This window comes from Gopherus evgoodei, chromosome 23, assembly GCF_007399415.2.
Source record: "Gopherus evgoodei ecotype Sinaloan lineage chromosome 23, rGopEvg1_v1.p, whole genome shotgun sequence".
In the NCBI taxonomy this organism is placed as follows: domain Eukaryota; kingdom Metazoa; phylum Chordata; order Testudines; family Testudinidae; genus Gopherus; species Gopherus evgoodei.
In genome coordinates this window covers 385536-408627 of record NC_044344.1, presented here as the reverse complement: position 1 = coordinate 408627, position 23092 = coordinate 385536, and the positions used below count along the sequence as shown (strand labels likewise).

The 23092-nt window shown below is 49.4% G+C and overlaps 1 protein-coding gene across 4 annotated transcripts in view; it reads right to left on the bottom strand.

The window, feature by feature from the left end:
• Positions 1-1551: 1551 nt before the first annotated feature.
• The window catches only part of ETV4 (ETS variant transcription factor 4), a 45942-nt gene continuing 24401 nt past the window's right edge, over positions 1552-23092 (bottom strand). Inside the window, exons 4-11 of one of the 4 annotated variants that reach the window (XM_030541665.1) lie at positions 19736-19862; positions 17978-18136; positions 17303-17553; positions 9389-9463; positions 9208-9276; positions 7508-7680; positions 6037-6138; positions 1552-5087 (exon numbers count right to left, since the gene is read on the bottom strand). In XM_030541665.1, the coding sequence (XP_030397525.1) occupies positions 4866-5087; positions 6037-6138; positions 7508-7680; positions 9208-9276; positions 9389-9463; positions 17303-17553; positions 17978-18136; positions 19736-19862 (1178 nt within the window). In that variant the 3' untranslated portion in view covers positions 1552-4865. The remainder of the gene's footprint in view (positions 5088-6036; positions 6139-7507; positions 7681-9207; positions 9277-9388; positions 9464-17302; positions 17554-17977; positions 18137-19735; positions 19863-23092) is intronic. The other 3 variants (XM_030541666.1, XM_030541667.1, XM_030541668.1) reach the window with 3 other exon arrangements.

Genomic DNA, 23092 nt, shown 5'->3' with positions numbered 1-23092 from the left:
GCTGGCCCCACACTGCGCCCCTAGTGCTCATAGTGACACTTTCCAACAAGAGGGTGGTGGTACGGAGCAGGCTCAGGAAAAGACCATTTTAATTAAAATAACAGAGCTGAGATCCAATGGCAGGAGCCTGTATCAGCCTGGGACTGCGCAGAGGAATGTGGGGGATGTTCTCTGCCGAGGCAGATAGCTACTCCGCTGGCACCAGGTGCGGCAGGAAACTACCGATTTCATTGTGTACTGTCCGAACAATGATCGCTTAGCCAGATGGCAGTGCCCCCTCCCCCCCCAAGGCAGGCTGGGCTGATACAGGTACAGTTATTGAAATAATGAACTTTCCTTCTTCCCGTGTCCCCTAAAGCCCTCAGTCTGTTCCTCCTTCATCCTGTAGCAACACCCCGGGGGACACCACAAACCCAGTTCCTGGCTTCACAGCCAAGAAGGGGCTTCTGCAGCAGGAGCTGCTATAGTTCCTTCCAGGCAAGCGCCGTAGAACACACCAGGAGTTGCCAGAGCAGGGATTTCCCCACCCCTGCAAACACTGTAGAGCCAGGACAGAAACAAGTGGACTTTCCAGCCAGTGAATCTGCAGACCCCACCCCCTGCACATTGGTGTCCGGCCTCTCAGCTGGAGTTTAGAGTCCCCAGTGCCCTGCTTACACGCAGCACCTTCATGGGCTTTATTAAGCACAGGGAATCACTCACAGTCTCTAATGCTGAAGGTCAGGCTGGGAGGTAGCTGTACATGTGTGTTACAACACAGCTCACAGCCCCACTGTGCTGTACCTACCAAAATATCAGCGTTTAATCCAGGAGGATGGTAGGCTCTCACCCTGCATGGGGGGGAACTGGCAAGGGTGGAGTGGGGTGGAGGCTAGCACCGTTGCAATGGAAAAATTGGGTGGGTGCAGCCTCTTGGGTCATTCCCGGTAAACTGCATGCATGTGCCAGGTGGGTGGGGACGGATGAAAACGAGAGCAGGATCTGTGGGAACTGGAGTGGCTGCCACGGTGCCAGGTAGGAACTGGGGTGATTAGGCTGGTGCCAGCAGCAGCTACACTTGGGGAGAGAAATGAGTTGCTGGGTCCCCCCCGCTTCCCAGTCTGGAGCTGGGAGCCACCCCTCCCTTGCCAAGTCTCAGCAGCTACCCCTGCAGAGCACCCACCTCGCTCTTCTCTCCTATCCCTTCAACCCTTCTATTTAACATGAGCTTCCACCACCTCTGACCCCATGCACCTGCCTGTGATGAGGGTCAAGAGGCCCACGGTCAGGAGAGATTCAGCTCAGAAGTAAATTCACCTGGCTTGTGACTCTCCAAGGTTCCCTCCTTCCCAGGCTGCGGCACTCTATAGCGGAAGGAGATGGACAGAAGGTTTGTGGTGGTGGAAACGGACTAGGGGGATTTGGAACTCTGGACAATCCTTCTCCTGTGGGGAAAGCCCCAGGCCTAGAGCTTCCTAGCCAAGGCACACGAGCAGCCGTCTGCTAACAGCCTCACACAGAGAACATGGAGACAGGGTGGGGTGAAGCACAGCGGGTTCTTTTATTCGGGTCTGAGGATGGTGAATACAGACAGGGTCAGGGAGGAAGTAAAGAGTCTGCTGAGTGTGGAGTCATGACAATCACCTTCTCTCTTCTGGGCATTACCACAATATTAAAACTCCTGCCTGTCCAAGTTTAATGGGAGAGTCCCAGCATCACCCTCGCATGACAAGACTCCCACAGGCACAGCCAGCGTCTCCAGTCGTCTTCTTCTCTTGCCCCATTGCCTCCTGGTGTATTTTTCTCCCCAGCCCACCACTGCCCTCTCACCTGCTTCCTGCCACCCAGGCAGTTGTGCAAAGTGCGCAGGCCCAGCTCCCTCAGTGCAGGACTCCTGGGATGCCCTTTGCAGGCACTCAAAGCCGAAGGTGCTCACTGACTCCTGAGGCTACGGAGCCCACTTCTGAGGAGTGGAAAAACCACAAAGATTTGTCCAGGTATCACAATCTCTTCCTGAGTGCAGACATGTGCACTCTCTCAGCCCTCCTGCAATGGAAAGGCTCTGCTGGACCACCAACTTCCCTTTTAAACAGGGACTTATGCGGTGCTGTGACAGAAGCAATTTAACATGCAGAGGAAGCCTAGCATGGTGCCAGTGTGAATACAAGTCATTCACTCTGGGTTTCTTGTCTGCACAGCCTGGCAGGGAACAGAACAAAACACTCCATTTTCTCACTTAATATTAAGTTTATAAATCTAATATTTGCCCCCATCATCCATCCAGCAGCAGCCAGCCCTGGGCAGGCTTGAACAGCTCAAATAGCATTTCCCATGGAAACATTTGCAGCTAGTATATTGGTAAAGCAACTCTCAGCACCCTGACAAAGGCCCAGTAAGACTGGAGCCGATGCTGGGCTGTAGGGTGAATCATGCATGGGAGGGGCAGGGTGGGGATTGTGGGAAGGGATTTCTGTAATGCCCCGCATTGTAATTTGTAAAGCTTTATCTGAACAGGGCCTGACCCAAAATGATGGTTTAAAGCGCTGAGAGAATTCGCACCTTTATCTCAGGCAGCTGGTGCTAGCGCAGTCTTATAATGTACATTGTTTCTCAATGAGAGTTGACAGCAAATCATAAAAAGCAAATGCGATTAGCCAGGTACAAAAACTAAACACACAGTGAGAAAAAACATCCCCCCAAATATTTGGTATAAAACTTGCATGTGCCCAGCTCACACTGTGAGCCCATGATCTGCCACTGTGCCTGTCCCTGTCTCACCTGCTGGAATGGGCTGCAGCAGGGCAGACACGACTTGGGTTGGAGGATTTCACAGGAGCAGGTCACTAGTGCACAGAGTTCTGGTCAGTGACGATACCTTGGCCTACACCGAACATGAAAGTAAATGCACATCCCCATCTGGCTGAATCAATCCATACAAAGCTGCATGCTTATGCCAATGAGCCAAGCAGAGCAAGCTTAGATGGGAAGGTAGAAGAAGCCAGGGAGCTGAATGAAGGGGCACCGGCCAAAGATATAGACCAATTTATTGATTATAGTATTTTTTACACTCATAAATAATAAAAATAAGTGATGCCAGTGGGAAGGGCCCTCCTTTCTCCTTCACTTGTGGGGCAATGGAGAGTGAGCAGGGTGAGAGCTGCAGGCTGCAGAGGGCCAGAGGAGGAGGGAGGTTCTCACAAGGGTGCAGAGGAGCAGGCTGAGCACTTTGTAAATGGAACATCCCCACCACCCTGTGGGTCAGGGAGAGCTTCCCCTCCACATTTCCTCCGGGGCCGAAGTGAGGATCCCTGCCAGCTGCACAGACAGGAAGCTCCTGGGAAATCAGCCTCTTAAGCAATAGAAAAAAACTTTCCCTCCAAACTGCCACATGAGGCTGAGCCAACACCTTTCTGCCCTCAGGAGCCTGAAAGTCAGCCAGAGGAGCAGCAGGGTGCAAGGAAAGCTGAGCTCCACCACCCAGGCACTGCTGCTCCTGTGATCCTACTGTGGTTGTGTCTGGGTGAGGCTGCTTAGCACAGTGGAGGTAGGAGAAGGGCCCTCTCAGTGAGAAGGCTGGTAAAGCGTCTCCTAATCTCGTATTATGCAGCCGCTGCTGCATTAGCCAGTAGGGACCCCCAACAGCTTCTCATGAACTCCTCCTTTACCCCTCGCACATGCCCACCTGGGAAAGCCAGCTACAGATGAACAAGGAGAGTGTGGCTTTTTTGCAGAGCAAATGCCTCACATCCAGAGGCTGAGATTATTTTCTAACCTCCAGGGTTTACCCACATGCCCAGGAACAGCAGGTCTGACCAGCACTAATGGGTCTCTCAAAATTGCTGAGGATGTTTTTGGTGGAAGCTCTTCAGTTTTGAGAAGCCTGGCTGCTGTAGGTAGCCCCTGCTCAGTCAGGAGCAATCAGCAGCCCAGCCAGGGGCACCAGCATCCCTTTCCTCGGACTCCATCTCAGGCTTTGCTCTCTAGCTGCAAATTCCCAGTTATCTGCAGGGTTCCTCTGGCTCAGAGCCACACTCCAGGCCAGTGGAGTCCAGGGGCTCCATGGCTCACCACTGTGACGTTTCCTGTCAAGCAGACCAGAACCGTGCCAGCATTGGCTGGTAGCAGCTAATCCCCTTCCTATCGTTCCCAGTATGACAATAGGCTTCAAACACTAAACAGCCCAGAGATGAAGCATCCTGAGCAAGGAGGCACCAAGACAGGAGCAAATGCATCCAAGGGAAGAAATGTTCCCCATTCCCACTGAGCAGTTTGTATGGAACAAGTGTGAGCTGAAACCTTCAGCTCCCTACTGCCCTTCTAGGGACAGGCCTGTCCCCAGCCTGTAAAAAGTAGTGTGGCTAAGAACAGTGCTTGTAGGAAGGTTGGGTGTAGGAGTGTCGGTGTCTGGGGAAGTGAGGGCATTAACTGCAGTTTCATAGAATCATAAAATCAGAGGAGAGAGCCCAACAGGCTCCCATTTCCTCCCCACCCCACTCGGCGGGAGGCCAAGGTCAGAGACAGGATTGATGCTGGGGATGCGAGATAATCACACATTTAATGGACTGGAGGTGGCACTGGCTCCGGATGCTGCTGCTGTTCTGCCCTGACAGCACTGAGGTTTCTGTATTAGAGAGAGAGCCAGTTCAATTGCACCAAGTCTGGGGCCACATCCTGGGTGAATGAGATGCAGCCAATGTCTTTCAGAACCTCAGCTGCTGGCTAGCTGTCCAAGGATGGGCTTGCATCACCTCTGCCTGTTCAAAGGCAACTATTCAAAGAGTCTAGTGGAGCCCAAGCTGGCCAGGAAAGCTCTTATGCAGATCGATTACTAGCAAACATCTCCATAGATACAAACACAGTGGCTGTGCAGTGGGCTCCTGGTGGAATTAGTAGGGGTAGCTCTTGCTGTAAGGCTGGGAAGGGAGGCTCCCGAGGTCCTGGATGTAAGCCGTGTTCTCATCCAGGTGGGAGAGAGGAACAGTGTCTTCCTCGCTGATCTGCCGGTCAAACTCTGCTTTCAGGGTTGGCCGCTGATTGTCAGGGAAGGCCAGGGAGAAAAGGGCTTCAGGCTCACACACAAACTTGTACACATAGCGCTCTCCAGCAACCTGCAGGGAGGAGACAAGATGAATGCTACAGTCTCTGTCCCACCCACTCGTTATGCAGCTAGCTGCTCCCAGCGAATGACAGCAGCCATTGGCACGTGAGTTGTTCAGTGGGGGATGAGAGGGACTCTAGGGTGACCAGATGTCCCGATTTTATAGGGACAGTCCCGATTTTGGGGTCTTTTTCTTATAAAAGCTCCTATTACCCCCAACCTCCATCCTGATTTTTCACACTTGCTGTCCGGTCACTCTAGACCCCACAGAGCTAGGAAAGACTCTGGGCTCCTCTAGATCATCCCCACGTCAGAGAGGGAGTTTTCACCACTTCGCCCAGCATCCTCTGTGGCTGTTCTGGAATAGCTGCAGGGACGGTGACACCAGCTAAGCAGGCAGGGCATGTTGCAAGGGGCAGGTTTTCCCTTAGGGGGCTGGAAATGTGGAGGGCGGGGAAGAGACTCTTAACTGTAGGGATGGAGAACCATTCAACAAGGAGCAGGATTTGTCATGGGTTATCTTCAATTGCTGGACTTATGCTGTATTTATAGGTTATGTCAAGGCTGCCCAGAGCAGATGGATAGGTGCTACCTTTAGCCTTTTTATAACTCTAAGTAGCACTAACAAGAGCCTCCCTTGCCAGCTAATCCCGTGACAGGTGCCCTGACTGTTGTTAAGACGATCCCCCCTTGCTCCCCAATGCAGGTGTGCATGAAGAAAGCATGACCTCGCCCCCAATCAGCTTTCCCCTAGGATGCCTGGTTTCAGCTCCTTCAACCTTTCCTCAGTGGGTCTTGTTTCTTTGCTTCCTGCTCTGCGAATGGTGGGCCAGGGAGAGAGTTGCAGGGAAGGAGGGAACCTCAGGAAGTCAGGGGGTTCAGAACTTGCCATGAGCCAGCCAAACCTCCAAGACAAGTGTCAGGACGAGCATAGAACTTGGATCCCATCACAAACTGACCTTCTGCATGATGCCTTTCTCATAATAATAGCGAAGGGACCGGCTCAGCTTGTCATAGTTCATGGCTGGCCGGTTCTTTTGGATACCCCACAGCCTGGCCACCTGCAGGACAAAACACCAGGGTGCATTAATGTCTGTGAGCTCTGAGGGAAGGAGCACATGACAAATGCCTGTGTTTGTCTGTCTGGGAGATGTTCCATGTGATCCACTTCTGAGGGAAGAATGCTGCTCAAAAGGCAATATAAATAATAATTTATAGCAGGCAAACAATGGAATACAAATAATAAATACAGCACCATTTACACTTCACTGCAGCAAACAAGGAGGGCAAGGCTGATAAACAGAAGCTTCCTTTCATCACTGAGAGAATGTGTGTGTGCAAACGTCCCTGCGGCAATTGTATTGATGGAAAAAATCCATCAGTGGGTAAATATTGTCAGGCAATGAACTCCCTTTCTCGATCCCCAACATTCCGATTCTCAAAGTAAGGGGGTTGAGAATCCAGGATAATCCTGGGTGCTGAGTGGCTGACAAAAAGGTCACATGTTACTACAGGCTACATGCAAAGTGCTTGGCACTTTTAGCCAGTGCTTATATATTGGTGGGATACGCCCACAGCCAGGTCAGCACTGGGAGAGGGCCACTTCACCTGAAACCATCTTCAGCCTTGAATGATGAGCACTATTATACAAAAATGAGGCTGAGAAAACACTTGTAAATGAATGTTAATAGTGAAGTGACCCAGCAAAGTGACTCAGCCCATCTGCACTGCATATGTTCGTAAGAGCCTGGGGATTAGCTAGAGCAGCCACTAAACACAGCCATAAATCGGATCCTGACATTAATGGATGTTCCAGACACATTTCCCAGCTATTATCAGAGTTTATTGCTCTGTTTGGAACATGGTGGCACTAGATGTGATATCTCTGTTAATTGCAGTTCGAATCCATCCATCCCCAGATTAGGACATGGTTTCTCCCAGATTTTTATTTAAAATGCTGTGATCAATGAGGTACACTCCTGCCCCGGCTCTCAGAGACAGCATTGGGCACTGAACGCGAGGTAGGTGGCACAGAACCAATGTGGGACAGCCCAAGAGTAAAACCCCTTGGAAGGAGGAGACCAGCTGAGAAACCCACCAACTGCAGTTCCCTTTAGCAACTCTGAGATCCTAATGAGGGAGCTATTGGAGGGGAAACTGCCATCTCCTGTATCTGGGTCCCACTGACCTAGACTGTTCACCTGCTGGAGCTCATGGGGACGGCCATCATAAGGCTGGGATTTTTGGGCACGTAGCTGCCGTGGCCTCCTCCTCTAAAACCTCAGCCTCAGTGGTGGCTCCTAGGGCAACTGGCAGGCAGGAGGCTTTACAGACATGTGGCAAAGGCCCCGGCCCTCAGGAATCTGAGGAATCTGTAACTCAGCCCAGGGGCCCCTCTTGTTCCATGGGTAGAAGCTAAAGAGTTTTCACCTCCTCAGGCTCAATGAGTTTGAACTCCATTCCTCTGCCGGTCCAGGCGATGAAGTGGGAATTGGTGGGATCATCCAGCAAAGCCACCAGGAACTGCCAGAGCTGAAGAGACCCTCGGCGCTGGTACGGGGGTCCTTCCCGGTACCCGCCCACTTCCTGCTTGATGTCTCCTGCTGAGCAAAACAAACACAAAGGGTTTTGCTATGTCCCTTTCCCTGCCCTCCAGCAGTTCCGCCTCTCCTGATGGGAGAAAGATGCAGAGACAGCTTCTGGGTGGACAGCCACAAAAGACAAAGCAGGCTCCAGGCCACCTACAGAGGTTACTGCAGGGATGCCCGAGGACTAACCTCTTCTCACCTGCTGTTTACCCAAGAGGAGAGCTTGGCTAGAAAGCAAGAGCCTGGAGTGCAGCAGGAATCTTGTGACAAGCCAGCTGAAAGAGTTGCTCGCTCTTTGTTGAATTGGAAGAAGCTGGGGGAGTCTTACTGTAGTTCAGGGATCACTCCACAGTGTAAATGCAACAAGATCCTAATACACTGTGCCATGGCATCTGCTCCCAGGGGAGCCCCATCCTCCAGAGATGGGTGCTAAAGGAACCGGCTGCCCTCTGAGTTCTGAGAGAACTCTGCAGAAATAGAGCTTTTAGAGCAAATGTGCTTCACTGCCCCCTTCAGAGACAGACCCCCACCCCCCTCGACTCCTGCCCCCCGGGCAGTGGGAAATCACTAGCTACTCATTTAGGCCCTGGCTCAGAACTGCTATTAATGCGCAGACGGCCCAGCTGGCTGATGCCCAGCATCAAAGCCCATTAGATAATCTCCTCCTCTAATGTTCATAAAGGCAGGGCTGGCCCTTGGGTACCCAACGGGGGTGGGCAAATCCCAAAGGGGACGAGGAGAGAGGCTGGAAATACAGGTGCCAAGATTCTGGGCAGATGCCAGGCCTGGCTTCCAGCACGAGGCATCTACACGTTCTGCCACGACTCCCTGCAGCAGCAAAGCAGAACAGAATGATTTCAGCTTGTGTCTCATGCCAGGGCAATCCCACACACTCTGACCTGGTGTGGGTGGCAGGCTGCACATCAGGACCAAGCTCCATTACTGTGAGCGAGCCCATGTTAGACGCGCTGCCGCCTAGCTGTGAAGTGACACTGACAACCACATAGCGACTCTAGGGGTCCCTGGGTGGAACTACTGTAAACTGACGCCAGGTACAGAGGCCCTGGGGTGCCATGCTCAGTGGGCACTAGGAAAGGGCAGTGATCTTGGCGAGAAGGTTTAGGGGTGTTTGTGAAGAGCTGGGACTGGGCCCCAACACCAATGACAAGTCTGGGAAATAGGGGGCCACTGGCTGAGCGGTTCTGGATTCAACTACTGTGCAGAAATCAGTATCTCTCAAGTGTTTGCCTGCAACATTTCAGTTTGCCAGGAGTGAAGAGGAGAAATCCACCACCAGCTGTAGTGATCTGGGCTCAGCTGTTGAAATGTCTGTCTGCTGCGATGAAAACGCAGAAAACAAACTCCCAGGAAGCACATCAGCCATGACTCATACATCCAGGTGAGGCATCTCCTAATGAATAGGGTCACGAATAGGGTAAGCAGAGCTGGCAGTGTGCATATTCCGGCTCACATGGCTACATAGGGCCTGGGGTAACCTCATCCTACCCCAAGATTTGGAAGACACACAGGTTTCTCTCTGACCTTCAAACTTCTCCGGGACGACACATACATCATCAGCAAATGGCCTCATCTGCTTGTTGTAGCCATAGCCTGGAAGAGACAGCAGCAGATGCAATCAGAGAACACAGACAAGCTGCAGCACTGGAGTGTGGCCTATTGCAGGAGCAGATGAAGAGGAGACAGAGCCATGGAAGTTTCTTACCTAATGTCCCTTCGGTATTTGAATGGCTTTGATACCCCTCAGCGTTCATGTACATGGAAGGACAGCCAGGAACATCTACAGAATGAGCAATACACACAGATCACTGCCAAGCACAAAACCCATCAGGGCCGGCCTGCTCATCACATAGGATCACAGCCTCAGGCCCTGAAGCAGCCAGGCCAACCACTAGCCTTGTGCCCTCCTAAGAGAAAACTGAGACTCTAGATCCCATCTTCGCAACAGCTCAGACTGGTTCCAGGCAGGGCCAGCTCCAGCATTTTTCCCACCCGAGCAGGTGCAAAAAAATAAAATAAAATAAAAAAGCCACGATCAGGGGCAGCTCTATGGTTACCGCTTCATTCTTTGGTGGCAATTCAGTGGCTGGTCCTTCACTCCAAGAGGGAGTGAGGGACCCGCCGCTGAATTGCCGCTGAAGAGCCGGATGTGCCGCTTCTTTCCATTGGCTGCCCCAAGTACCTGCTTCCTGTGCTGGTGCCTGAGCCGGCCCTGGTTCTAGGGCTTGTCCTCTCACCACGGATAGCCATGGATTAAATTCATGTACAATTGTGACACCACCCAAAGCACTGTTTTCATCCGTGATGACAGATAGAGCAGAATATTAACCCAGGTTACATTTGTTTGCTATTTCTCCTTCGTTTAGGGTTTAGGTGACGTGATGCTGGACTGCACTATGATAGTTACAGATGAAGAGGATGTTATTAGTCAGGATGGGCAGGGATGGTGTCCCTATCCTCTGTTTGCCAGAAGCTGGAATGAGTGACAGGGGATGGATCACTTGATGATTACACTGGTCTACAATTTTTGAGAAGTCGTCTGCTTCAGAGATAAAATGTGATATTTATTATGTATTTTGATGTACTGAATTCAAATATGACAATTAAAACAACTGATTGGCTACTGTTTCTAAGATATTTAAGTTTTTACATTTTATGTCTATGTATATTGTGTAGATAGTAGAGTTTTAATCATAAATTGTAAACCTAGGTCTTTTCATGTGTTTATGGTTGCTTTACATGATAATATTTCACCTGTCCTGTTTATGTAACACTTTAAAAATCAGCAAAAGGGTTATATAAATAAAATTTATTATGAAACAAAAGGCAAAAAACTATTATGTACATAGTTTAGTCCTATTCAGTGTCTACTCGGCGCTTCTTGGCTTGTCTCTTGTATTCATTAAATGGAGCATCTCTTGTCACTGTCCAGCAATAGTCTGCAAGCATTGATGGGCTCCATTTGCCCTGATAGCCTGCCAGGAGATTCCACTGCTGCAGTCTGGAGCCCAACAGCTCTGCCTTACTCTTGGGTAGTTCTAAGTCCCTGACAAGGTCATTCAGTTCACCTTGTGTTACGAGGTGTGATTCAGAGGAGGAGGATGGGAGAAAATGTGGGTCCTGTGACATTGATGGTTCAGGACCAGAAGTTTCATCCTCTTCCTCATCTGACTCAAGTGAGAATGATTCTGGTGCATCAGGAACCGGCAGTCCTTCTCCGTGGGGTACTGGGCATATAGCTGATGGAATGTTTGGATAATGCACAGTCCACTTTTTCTTCTTTGACACACCTTTCCCAACTGGAGGCAACATGCAGAAGTAACAATTGCTGGTATGATCTGTTGGCTCTCTCCAATTCATTGGCACTGCAAAAGGCATAGATTTCCTTTTCCTGTTCAACCACTAGCAAAGATTTGTTGCACAAGTGTTGCAGCATATGTGTGGGGCCCACCTCTTGTCCTGATCTCCAATTTTGCAGCCAGAATAAAGGTGATAGGCTTTCTTAACCATAGTGGTTATACTGTGCTTTTGTGATGCAAAAGTCACTTCACCACAAACATAGCAGAAGTTATCTGCACTGTTCACACAAGTACGAGGCATCTCTGCTCACTTTGGCTAAACAGAAATGTGTCCCTTTGCAAAATCAAACACTGCCAAATAAGAGAGCACGACACTGTATGATTTCTAGAATTGATATAGGGCAATTTGTTCAGCAGAGTGATGTAAGCTTCGTTATGATTGCATCATCCATGACTTCTAGGAATAACATGAAGCAATTCATATCATGTATGATGTAATAATACCAGCTTCAGATTGCATCATTCATTGTTTTGCCTAAAAAGCAAGTACTGTCCAAACCCAGTCATAGATTTATTCATAGATCCAGTCAAAGATGTATTTTAGTCATTTCTGGTTTAAACTGAGATCCCTTCCCTTTATAACTCACTTATCCTTTGCCATTTCCAAGTCAAGGGTCATAAATACTGACCCAATAGCATATCTTGAAAACTAGAGCCAATCAACAATTTTAAGCATCATTTTCATTCTCAGTGACCCAGAATTAGTAAAGTTGGACTACATTTATTTCAGAAGCATTTTGACTGTGGAGCAGTGTTACCTGTTCTGTTCATTCCCTTTGGGGCACTTGGCACTGGCCACTGTCAGAAGACAGGACACTGGGCTAGATGGACCTTTGGTCTGACACAGTATGGCCATTCCCACATTCCTATTTTGCTATAGTGCAGCTATGGACTGCAGGCCCCATACTGTTGGGGTCTTACTGGTGTTAATCTGAGACAGCTGGCTGCAAAGATTGGGAGTTCTCATGAGCATTAGAGAAAGCAAGAGGGTAAAAATAAGGTGGGTGTGGAAGAGGGCAGTGGTTTTAAAGGTTCCATACTGCACATACAGTATGACTGGTTACTGTAGTTTATACACTAGTTTTCCAGCCCCAGCGGGAATGGGGGAAGTAACTGGATGCTTTGGAAGAGTTTTCTCATGTTTCTCATGTCCTCTTGTATAATGAAGTTAGCTTCAGCGCTGTTTTGCTGATGCTAAGGGCAGGGGTACAGTGAACTGACTGCACTCTGCATTGTATGTTATTATAGGCATAAACTAGTTTCACGAAAGCCATTCTGCTGGAAGCAGGGTCATTTTTACCCATGTCTGAGCGGAGGCACTCAGCGAGGGCTATTGTCTCCATGGTGGGCACAGAGATACATTCAGAACCCCAGTGGGAAATTTGACTGAATTTATTTTTGCTCATGAAAACCAGTCCAAAGTGGCCATTAAAATGCCAGGAGAATGGGAGCAACCTTCTCTCTTCAAAGGGGGATTGATTTAGTGTGGCTCACGGCAGCGTGTGCCCACACCTTGGGCAGGAGTCTGCTGGAAAATAAGCTTTTCACTGAGAAAAACTAACTTTATTCCCTGACTGGTTGGGTTCCCAGGAAGCCTCCTTTGGAGAATATAAATAAACATTTCTGTAGTACTGTGATCAGCTCTGACATCCTCTGAGATACTGGGTCTTCACCCCTGACTTCCCCTAGGATGCTTGCTGTGGGGGTGACAGCCAAGAGGAAGACAGTGAGTCCAGCTGATTAGAAAGTTCTGTTTAGCGCAGCAGACAGACCCAGCTGTACTTGGAGTGGCTCCCATCCTCCAGTTTGGTGTTAGTGGCACAGATGTAAAAAGAAAAGATTTGCTTCTCAGGACAAAGCTGGTTTATCTTGCAATTTAACCTCCAAACGAGGGAGTCGTTTCTCATTGTCCCTGACTCGCTCCAGGCAGCAGTCAGACAGCAACACACCAGCTCATGTTACCAGCTACTGGCTGATGTCAGCTGCCTATGAAAAGAAAGCATGTGGTGAAAGGCGACACCACCGCCAGCCCAACTGGGAGCTCAGCTCCTTCCCCAGCCCTCCATTTTGTGAATGAAATTCCTCCGACTCCATTCAGCGGGAGAGGAGCAATGTGTGCCGAGCTGCAGGGCGGGAGCACAGTTCAAGGTTATGTAATGCAATCCCTGGCACTGGGGAGGAGCGCTCCAGCTCCCCTAGCATCTGAAGGTCACTGGCGCTGCAGAGACCACAGCGCATTCTCTGTCCTAGTTCCAAGCCACTGGACTCCCTTCTGCAGCTTTTGACAAAGGGATTTCTGTGCAACTTCTGCAAGGCTGGTCCTTGTGTAACACAGCAAAGTCTGCAGAGAGCTAAACAGAATGCAGGGGAACTCGCCGCGTGCACTCCCACCAGAAGTGCTGGAACTAGGGGTGCAGCCGCTCCCCCTGGCTTGAAGTGGTTCATTATATACCAGGTTTCCAGTTTGGTTCAATGGCTCTCAGCACCCCACTATAAAAACTGTTCTAACACCCCTGGCACCGGGGTAAAACTGCTTTCAGCAGAACCCACTTGCTATTCCCTTGGGCCACTGCTGCCTCCTAGGTGCCCAAAGCTCTTCCTAAGAGCTAGTGTAACCCACACACCTTCTGGGTGTGGTGTTCTGTCCCATCCCTAGTGGCACTAAGACCACTTAGAGAGAAAGCAAGAAAATGAATCTGCTCTACAGCCAGTTGGCTTTTAGCTCATGCACTAGCTCCAGAGGTCCCAGGTTCAATCCCACCTGCTGCCGAGTGGGGTCTGTTGGCATTTCACTACGAAATCACATTTCCTCCCTTTGCGGTGGGAGAATGTGTTGTCTGGATATCAGCGCCTGCTGAAAAGCACTCACCATCACACCTCTCTTATTTAGGGAGTAACAGCTTCCCATCAGCACAATATCTGAGCACCTTCCATGCAAAACCAAGAGCCACACTGAAGTCCCTAGTGGTCTTCACTGACAAGTGTTCCATTTCTGACCCATCTCATGACACCAGAACAAGTGAGTGATACACCGAGTCCCTTTCCCAGACCCAAGGACGAGCTCTGTGTAGCTCAAAAGCTTGCCTCACTTGCCAACAGAAGTTGGTCCAATAGAAGATATTACCTCACCCGCCTTGTCAAAAGAACAAGGGGGCAAATGAAGCTGCTAAGATGCTATCCTTCTTGGGTTTTTTTAAACATAATGCATACTTAGCCTCTGGAGCTCACTGCCACATGATATTTTGAGGCCAAGAACTGAGTGGGATTTGACATTTATGTAAATCATGAGACTATCCAGAGTTACATTAAAAAATAAGAATTTATAGGGGTGTTAAACACTTCTTCTTCAGGGCATGAGCCAATCTCTAAGTGCCTGAGGCTAGGGGCAGATTATTCCATAACTGTCCATTATAAGGTGTTTTATATTGCTTGCCAAAGCATCTGGTGCTGGACACGGTTGCAGACAGGAGCCTGTTTAGATGGACCCCTGGGCTGATCAGGATTAGCAGTTCATATGTTGTGGTGTGAGGAACACACACACACAGTTCCATTCCCCTCTGTATTTTGTCACTTACTCATCATTCACTGGGGACTCTGGATCAGTGATTGTGCATTGCTGGGGGAGGTGTCAGAAGACAACAAGGCACCCCCAGGATTCTTCAAGGAAGCAGAGAAACCAGATGTGATCTACATTGCCCATGCACAGGTCTGGATCCAGAGGTATGGGCTCCTTTTTCTGAGGACTCGCCCATGGAATCTAACCAGAACATGACTAAAAATACATCCAGAAAGCAAGAGTCCTGCTCAGTGTTCCCAGACCCATCAAGAGGAGGTCATTGTAGCCTGGCAAGCTGCCAGAGCATTTCTGCCTATTGCAAGAGTTAGAGTTCCTACCAGGAAACATTCTCTGATCTTTTTAAGGAAGGAAAAGTTATTATGTATTGTTGTTGTTAGCAGGCAGTTTGTGGGGCATAGCTCAAAGACTAAATATGGGACTTGAGCTTTTTTCCATGGTCTTTGTTACCCCAGTCAGGGTGCAAGGCACTTTAATGTCTCCGTACAAATTGGGCTCAATATGGGCCCAGTCCTGCATTACTGATGGAGTTTTGCCATTGATCGCAATAATAAAGGATCGTCCTGCCCCTGCAGGGTTGTGGGCAGCACAGAACCCACTGGGATGCTGAGCAGGCAGGACATGGCAGCATTGCCAATACTGCCAGGCAGTTCTGAGGTTTCACTGGAAACTGGCAGGGCAGCAGTACATTTTCTAAGCAATTATAGACTCATCATCATCATCTCAAAAGTCGGTGCTTTCCAAAAATCCTCCACTTTATCATTCAGGGAGAAAGGAATTTGCTCCAAGAGCCCATGGAATGTCCTCTGTAATAGGCCAACTAGGGCGAGGCAGAGAGATTATGCTTCTTGGCCTCCATCTCTGGCCCCTTCACCATTTAAGATTGTCAATAACAGGCTAGTAAAGAACATGCATTACTGTGCATTAGCCTTCATTAATTTCCCAGCTCTGAGGGCCTTGAGAATCTCTGGCAGGGCAGCATTCCTGTAATTAAGGTTCAGACACAGGGGGAGGAAGGCCACACCTCTTTTTGAGCTGTAAATGTAGGCTTCAGGGAAAGGTAGAGGACAGACTTGGGGAGCAGCCCAGTGACCTGTAATCCCCTGCAGACTCTCTGGGATGCTCTGTCCCTTTCCCTTTGGGGCAGGCAACGTGGCATCCTATGTGTGTATGTAGCACCCAGCACAATAGGGTCCTGCTCTTTGACCAGAACCCCTAGGCAATATTAAAATAGAAATGATGCACTAACAACATAAATTCCTACTGGGCAGCTACAACTGGGGGATTCTCCTTCTGCAGCCTGGAAAATCTGATTCATCGATTCACAGAGTTCAAGGCCAGAATGGGTCATTCTGATCATCTAGTGCAGGGGTTCTCAAACTTCTTTGCTCTGTGACTCCCTTCCTAAAACAAAAATTACTACATGACCTCAGGAGGGGGAACTGAAGCTTGTGCCCACCCAAGCTCTGCTGCCCTGGGATGGGGGGGTGCCCAAAGCCAAAGTCTGAGCCCCACCATCTCTGGTTGGGGAGAGGAGGCGCAAAGCTTCAGCCCCAGGCAGGGGCCTGTAACCTGAGCCCTGCTGCCCAGGGCTTGGGCTTTGACTTTAGCCCCAGGCCCAAGCAAGTCTAAGCCAGGCCTGGCGACCCCATTAAAATGGGGTTGTGACCCATAGTTTGAGAACCCCTGATCTAGTCTGATCTCTTGCATAGCACAGGCCTGAGAACCTCATCCAGTAATTTCTGCATCAAGCCTCTAAATGCTGGTTGAGCTGGAGCTTGTCTTTTAGCAAGAGACCCAGTCTCGATTTAAAGATTTCATGGGATGGAGAAGCCATGATGGCCCTAGGTAAATTGTTCCAATGGTTAATCACTCATCCTAATAAAAACATCTGCCTTTTTCCTAGGTGGAATTTGTCTAGTTTCAGCTTCCAATCAGTGGGTCTTGTTCTGCCTTTTTCTGCTAAACAGCCATCTTTGGTCAGAAATGTCTTCTCTAGGCAAGTATGTGTAGAGTGGTATCAAGTTACCTCTTCGCCTTTCTCATGATTAAACTAAACCGACTGGGCTTCTGAAACCTCTCACTCAGTCTAAGGCCACGTCCAGACTACCTGCTGTATCGGTGGGTTAAAATCGATTGTTCAGGGATCGATATATCGCGTCTCATCTAGACGCGATATATCAATCCCCGAGCGCGCTTATATCGATTCCGGAACTCCATCAACCCCAACGGAGTTCCGGAATCGACAGAGAGAGCCACGAACATCGATCCCGCGCGGTGTGGATGGGTGAGTAATCCGATCTTAGATATTCGACTTCAGCTACGTTATTCACGTAGCTGAAGTTGTGTATCTAAGATCGATTTCCCCCCCGTAGTGTGGACCAGCCCTAAGGCATGTTTTCCAACCTCGAATCATTCTCATGGCTCCTTCTCTGCTGCTCTCTTGAAACCTCCCTCAGGCTCTGAGGGTGTGGAAATTGGGAGGGGAGGTTTCCCAGTGGGAGGGAGACTGTTAGCCAAAGCACCTATGCGCTGCTGCCCCATAGCATGGCAATGAAAAGCTAGAAGAAAAATGCCACTTCAAAGCCCGTGACAATGCCAGCAAGAAGGTTCCCCAGGAGCCAGCGCACCCAGCAGCATCTGGCCTGCATGTATTGCTTTAGTCAGGATAATTCTCCTGCCCTACCTGAGTCATAGGCATAGTCTGTCTGCTCCTGCTTGATCACCACTCCCGCTGGGTACTGGTGGTCACTGCTGTTCCCCAGCTGGTTTGCCTGCTCATACATTGGGTCGTGGTACTCCTGTTTAAAGCCCTGTGGGTGGTACTGTAGGCAGGGTTCGGACATCTGTCGCTGGTAGGCAACTGGAGCTTCTCGGCCCATGCCCCGAGAGGAGGGGAAGGAACGGCACATCTCCGTAGGTGGCTGGAAGACGGAGCTAAATAGGGGGAAATAGCTGATGCGGTGACTGCTTTTCCTAATCACAAACTGTTTGGGACTCATATGCAATGGTAGGAGGAACAGGGATTTAGAAGGTTGTACCTTAATCAAAAGAGACACACATGCAGAACTCTAGCAAGGAAAGGGCACCTTGCAAGGTATTCCCAGGGGCTGTTGCATAGCCGTAGGTCATATAGAATCTACGGCTACAGAGCTGAATGGGCTTCAGACAATAGACTCCCCCAACATGGGCACCAGGCAGCAGTTTGGGACCCAGGCTGGTAACAAGAGGGAAGGTCTATGATTGCTGGAAAGAGACAGCTTTGATTCAGATACAGTGGGGGACGTCAAGGGAGCTTTGAGGAGAGCAGCCCCTTTCATTGGAGGCTGTCTACCACCTTGCCACTGGTGTGGTCACTCACCTGTGTTCCATGAGGTATCCACGGCTGGATGTGGGTTGGGACGGCCCCTGAGGGCTCAGGAAGCTTCTGTCCTGCCTAGGGAAATGTTGAAGCGGTGACTGTATCGGGGTTCCTGGGTTTGGGGACTTGAGTCCAGCTTGTCTGGTTTGGTCATAGGCACTGAGACAGTCAAACAGATATTGGAATATTACAATCTCCTGACAGCGACCCATTCCATTCACCTGGGGAGAACGTGCCACAGGCAGTCACCTGGCAATGCAGCTCTCTGAGTAAACTTCCCTCTTATTGCTGATCATTCTCCTTGATCAAATTAATGGCACTTTACAGAGGGGTCACCCAATGAAATTATTAGGCAGCAGGTTTAAAACAAACAAAAGGAAGTATTTCTTCATACAACGCACAGTCAGCCTGTGGAACTCCTTGCCTGAGAATGTTGTGAAAGCCAAGACTATAAGAGGGTTCAAAAAAGAACTAGATAAGTTCATGGAGGACAGGTCCACCAATAGCTATTAACCATGATGGGCAAGGGATGGTGTCCCTAGCCTCTGTTTGCCAGAAGCTGGGAATGGGCGGCAGGGGATGGATCATTTAATGATTACCTGCTCTGTTCATTCCCTCTGGGGCACTTGGCATTGGCCACTGTCGGAAGACAGGATACTGGGCTAGATTGCCCTTTGGTCTGACCCAATATGGCTGTCTTTATGTTCTTATGAATAGGAGGACAAGGCCTGGGTGGTGAAGAGCTTATAGTGCAAATACAAAGATGTGCAGAGGAGTGGTGGGGAGGTCAGTACAGAGAGGATCTGGGGAAAGAAGGGATGAAGGAGGAGAGGGAAAGTGCTTGGCAGACAAGAAGAGGGAAATTGTTCTAAGAATCAGGGGCAGCCAAGACACCAACAAAGAGATGCAAAGGGACCATGCAGGGATTGAGAACAGGAGTACAGCAGAGCACGGCTACATTGGGAGGGTTTATTTGAACAAGCAAACATGCTGGCACCGGTGGCGGATTTAGAGTTAGTGGGGCCCTGTGTGCAGCTTCATTTCCCCCCTCCCCCCGCCTAGACCCAGCCAAGAAAAAGAACATTCTCTCCTATCTCCTCCCCATTTTTCATTCTTTTTTTCTTCCTCCTCCTCCTATATTATAAGTAATGGGAAGTAAATGAAAATAAAACGAGGTATGTTGATGAGGGGAGGCGGTTGAGGTGCAGGAGTCGGGATCTGGGAGGAAGTTTGGGTATGGGGTGCAGGCTGTGGGCTGGGGCAAGGGGTGGTGCTTACCTCGGGCAGCGTGGCTCCCAAAGCGACTGGCACCACCCCACCGGCTGTGGCTCCTAGGCAGAGGGGAGGGCATGGGGTCTACGCACACTGCTGCCCACAGGTGCCCTTTGCAGCTCCCATTGGCCACAGTTCCCAGCCAATGGGAGCTGTGGTGTCGGTGCTTGGTGCGGGGGCAGCGCATGGAGACACCACCCCCCCCCCACTCCCCTTCCAGGGGCCACAAGGACATGCCAGCCACTTCCAGGCGCGAAGCAGAGCAGTTGTGTCATGGTAAATCCGCTCCTGGCTGGCCCTGATTTTCTTGGGGGTAAGTGATACTGTACAATAAACTAACAGATAAGCAGGCTGCCGGGGGTGCAGTGTTAAATGGGATGTAACTGGCATGTCAAAAGAGACCCAGCGACCCAACAGGACATGTTGCAGTCGCACTCCCTCATCTTTAGTTACCCTTCCCTCCCTCCTGCATGCGAGCAGCATTACCTGGCGTAAAGGCATTGCTCGCCATTGCGGTACTGAAATGGCTGCTTATGGCTGCAGGACAGTGCTGGGTCAGAACAGGGACTCTGTGGCTCCTTCTTAACTTTAGCAGGAGGGCTGTGAAAAGCTACTGAGAGAGAGAAAGAAACAGTCAAGTCAAAACTCCTCCTGGGCCCAGAGAGAGGGCATTTGTGTCAGCGGAGAAACTAACGGCAAGTGAGATACATGGGCACGCACTGCCTGACCTACTTACCTGCCTCCAGGTGAAGCAGAATGACAATGGGTACAACTGTTCTCTGGAGTTTCCCGAACTCTGTCCCAAATACCCCTCCCTACCCTTTGTTTACACTAGCTGCTGTCTGAATATTTAGTTAGGTTCATACAATGTCCTTACCCTTAAAGACGCAAATCTGGGGAAGAGATTATAGGCACTGTGAAAGTCCAGGGCAGGCTAGGTAGGAGGGAAAGTAGGTATATGTGAAGCAGTTCAGGACTTGGCAGGGGAGAGGCGACATGGTGTGTGGGTGTCTAATTATTTTGTGTTATAACCCAAAGGGTAACACATTCATATTCTGCTTTTCAACACCTAGAACCTAAGGTCTGGCTTTGCATCATGCCAACCACCCGCTCAGGTTCACATGCTAACAGCGTATTGTGAGTAACATCACCATGTCGTTACATTGTGCCGTACTGTACTGACACCGTCTCATGAGGTACATTTCATGATATGCTAGTTTGTCCTGTAGGACAAACAGTTTAAGATGGTTACCATAGAAACGGCTACACTGGCTGCTGAAGGATGTCCGTAGGGAAATATTATTACACTTATTGAGCCATCCTCACTGCTCAGTGCTGTACCAATGCAGAAGAAAACAAGGACTAATATTTTCAAGAGCCCCTTAGTGACTTAGGAGGCTAAATTCCATTTTCAAGAGACTTAGACAGTTAAGAGTCTAAATACCACTCACTGTCACTAGGAGACCAGCTTCTAAGTCACTTAGGGGCTCTTGAAAATTTTATCTAAGGTATCTGCCCAAAAATCAGTACAGACAATATCACACAGGACCATAGGACTCACGGGTCAGAGATCAAAGCTTTCAGTGCTAGGGAGTTTTGTTTGTTCTTTTTAATTTGGAAGATTAAAACCCCTTCCTAACTAGCAGTATCAGCAAGATGCCCCTTTTTAACATTAGTGATTTCAGGCTGTCTCCTGGGAACCAGTTAAGGGTACCCACACAGTTCACTAACACCTGCAGCACCATTACACAGCCGGCTGCATGCTATGTGACATTTGACAGTGTGGGTTCAGACGACATACAACAATGAGAGATGTTCCCCGGTGCCCTCTCACACAGAGACTGCTCATGGAGCTGGGAGGAGGAGATATTTATTGTGAAGGAGGCATAGACACTGCTTCCCTAACACCCTCTTTTTTATTTTTCATTATCTACTTAGAACAGAGAACAGTGCCGGTCACATAGAGTTCTGGGTTGCAGCTATCTGGAGAAAGGCCCAATGTAGTTAGGTAAATGTTTACCTAGTGAGTGACAGATCAGCAAAGCACTGTGCACTTTAAAGTCACACAATCAGTCTGCCAGTGTTGCATTTTCTCTTAGATCTTTAGGAAATGCTCTTTATCCAGAATCCCTACAGATAAGGAGCAAAAATCAGATACAAACCAACAGCCCCTCACTGACAACAAGAGCATGGAAAGCCATGAGGCTGTCAGTAGGCAGCTACAAGCCGAGAGTTCCCTCGTAACTGTTAACAACACACACTTTATTTCCAGTCTGAATTTGTCTTTGTTTACCAGTAAGGTCCTAGGGACTATAATCAAGTCATTCCTTAACATTCTCTTTGTTAAGATAAGTAGCTCCTTTGAGTCTATCACTATAAGGCAGGTTTTCTAGTCTAATGTTTTAATTAGGGCTGGAGAAGTCCAGCTAGGTCACATGTAGTTCACCCCTTGGGGACCCAGTGCTCCCTAGTGTCTTGTCCTGTCTAATTTTCAGTGTGCCAGCACTTCTCTGGACAGGTGCTAGCACATTACACGTCAGCAGGAAGGACAATGCTACTAATCTCCCGGATGCAGTGCACCACAATCAGCCTCTAGCAGCTCCAGTGTCTGCCACTTTGCTCCAAGTTCTGCAGCACTGGCATGATGGGTTGTGGTGATTTCCTTTGGCGGACTTGGCTTCTTTCCATTCTGAGGGAGGGGCAGGGAGAAACAAGCAGCCTGTTTGGTCCAAACTGATAGACTGCCAGAGAATGAACTTGCAGAGGAGATGCAGTAGCCTCCTATAGGAGTGTGTGCATAGATAGGGGGTGGGAGAGTGGTGATGGGGGTGAGGAGCATGTTACTGCATGAACCATTGCAGAAAGGTATAGATCACAGAACTGGGGGGCTGGAAGGGACCTCGAGAAGTCATCAAGTCCAGCCCCCTGTGCTGAGGCAAGACCAAGTAAACCTAGATGATTCCTGACAGGTCTTTCTCCAACCTGTTCTTAAAAACCTCCAGTGCTGGGGATTCCACAACCTCCTTGGAAAGCTTGACCTAGAGCTTAACTATCCTTAGAGTTGGAAAGCTTTTCCTAATCTCTAACCTAAATCTTCCTTACTGTAGATTAAGCCCATTGTTTCTTGTCCTACTTTCAGTGATCATGGAAAACAATTAATCACCGTCCTCTGTATGTGCGCATATTTGGTTGATTCCACACTCATTTAAAGCACTGTCCCAACTTCATCGCTCCAGCCAGTGGCTTTGGCCTGATGCAGGCGGGAAGAAATATTTCTGAGCTGGCTAGAAATGTAATGAATAACAAACGTGGGTTGCAGTTTACAGGGTCAGGAAGTGGGATGCAGATATTGTTACTTCTTATGCATAATTAAATCCAGCAGGGAGCAAAATCTCTTTACAGGCTCTTCTGAGGAGCATGTCTCAGGCTGAAGGCTACATGCAGTTCTGTGAACAAGGTATGCACCTTCTGACTTTGCCTCTGCTGCTGCCTGAAGTCATCACTGGACATAGGAAGGAAAGAGCTACATTGGTTATACCCCATTTTGAACATTCAAACAAGGAGAGGGGAGATAAGGGAAGACATACCAATCTCCTAGAACTGGAAAGCATGTTGAAAGGTCATTGAATCCAGCCCCCTGCCTTCACTAGCAGGACCAATTTTTGCCCCAGATCCCTAGGTGGCCCTCTCAAGAATTGAACTCACAACCTTGGGTTTAACAGGCCAATGCTCAAACCACTGAACTATCCCTCTCCCCAAGGCATAAGAAGTGGAAGGGTCAGGTACAGAGAGAGGTGCACTCTTGCACTGGGTCTATGTTTGGTCCTCAGTCACCAGGTTCAT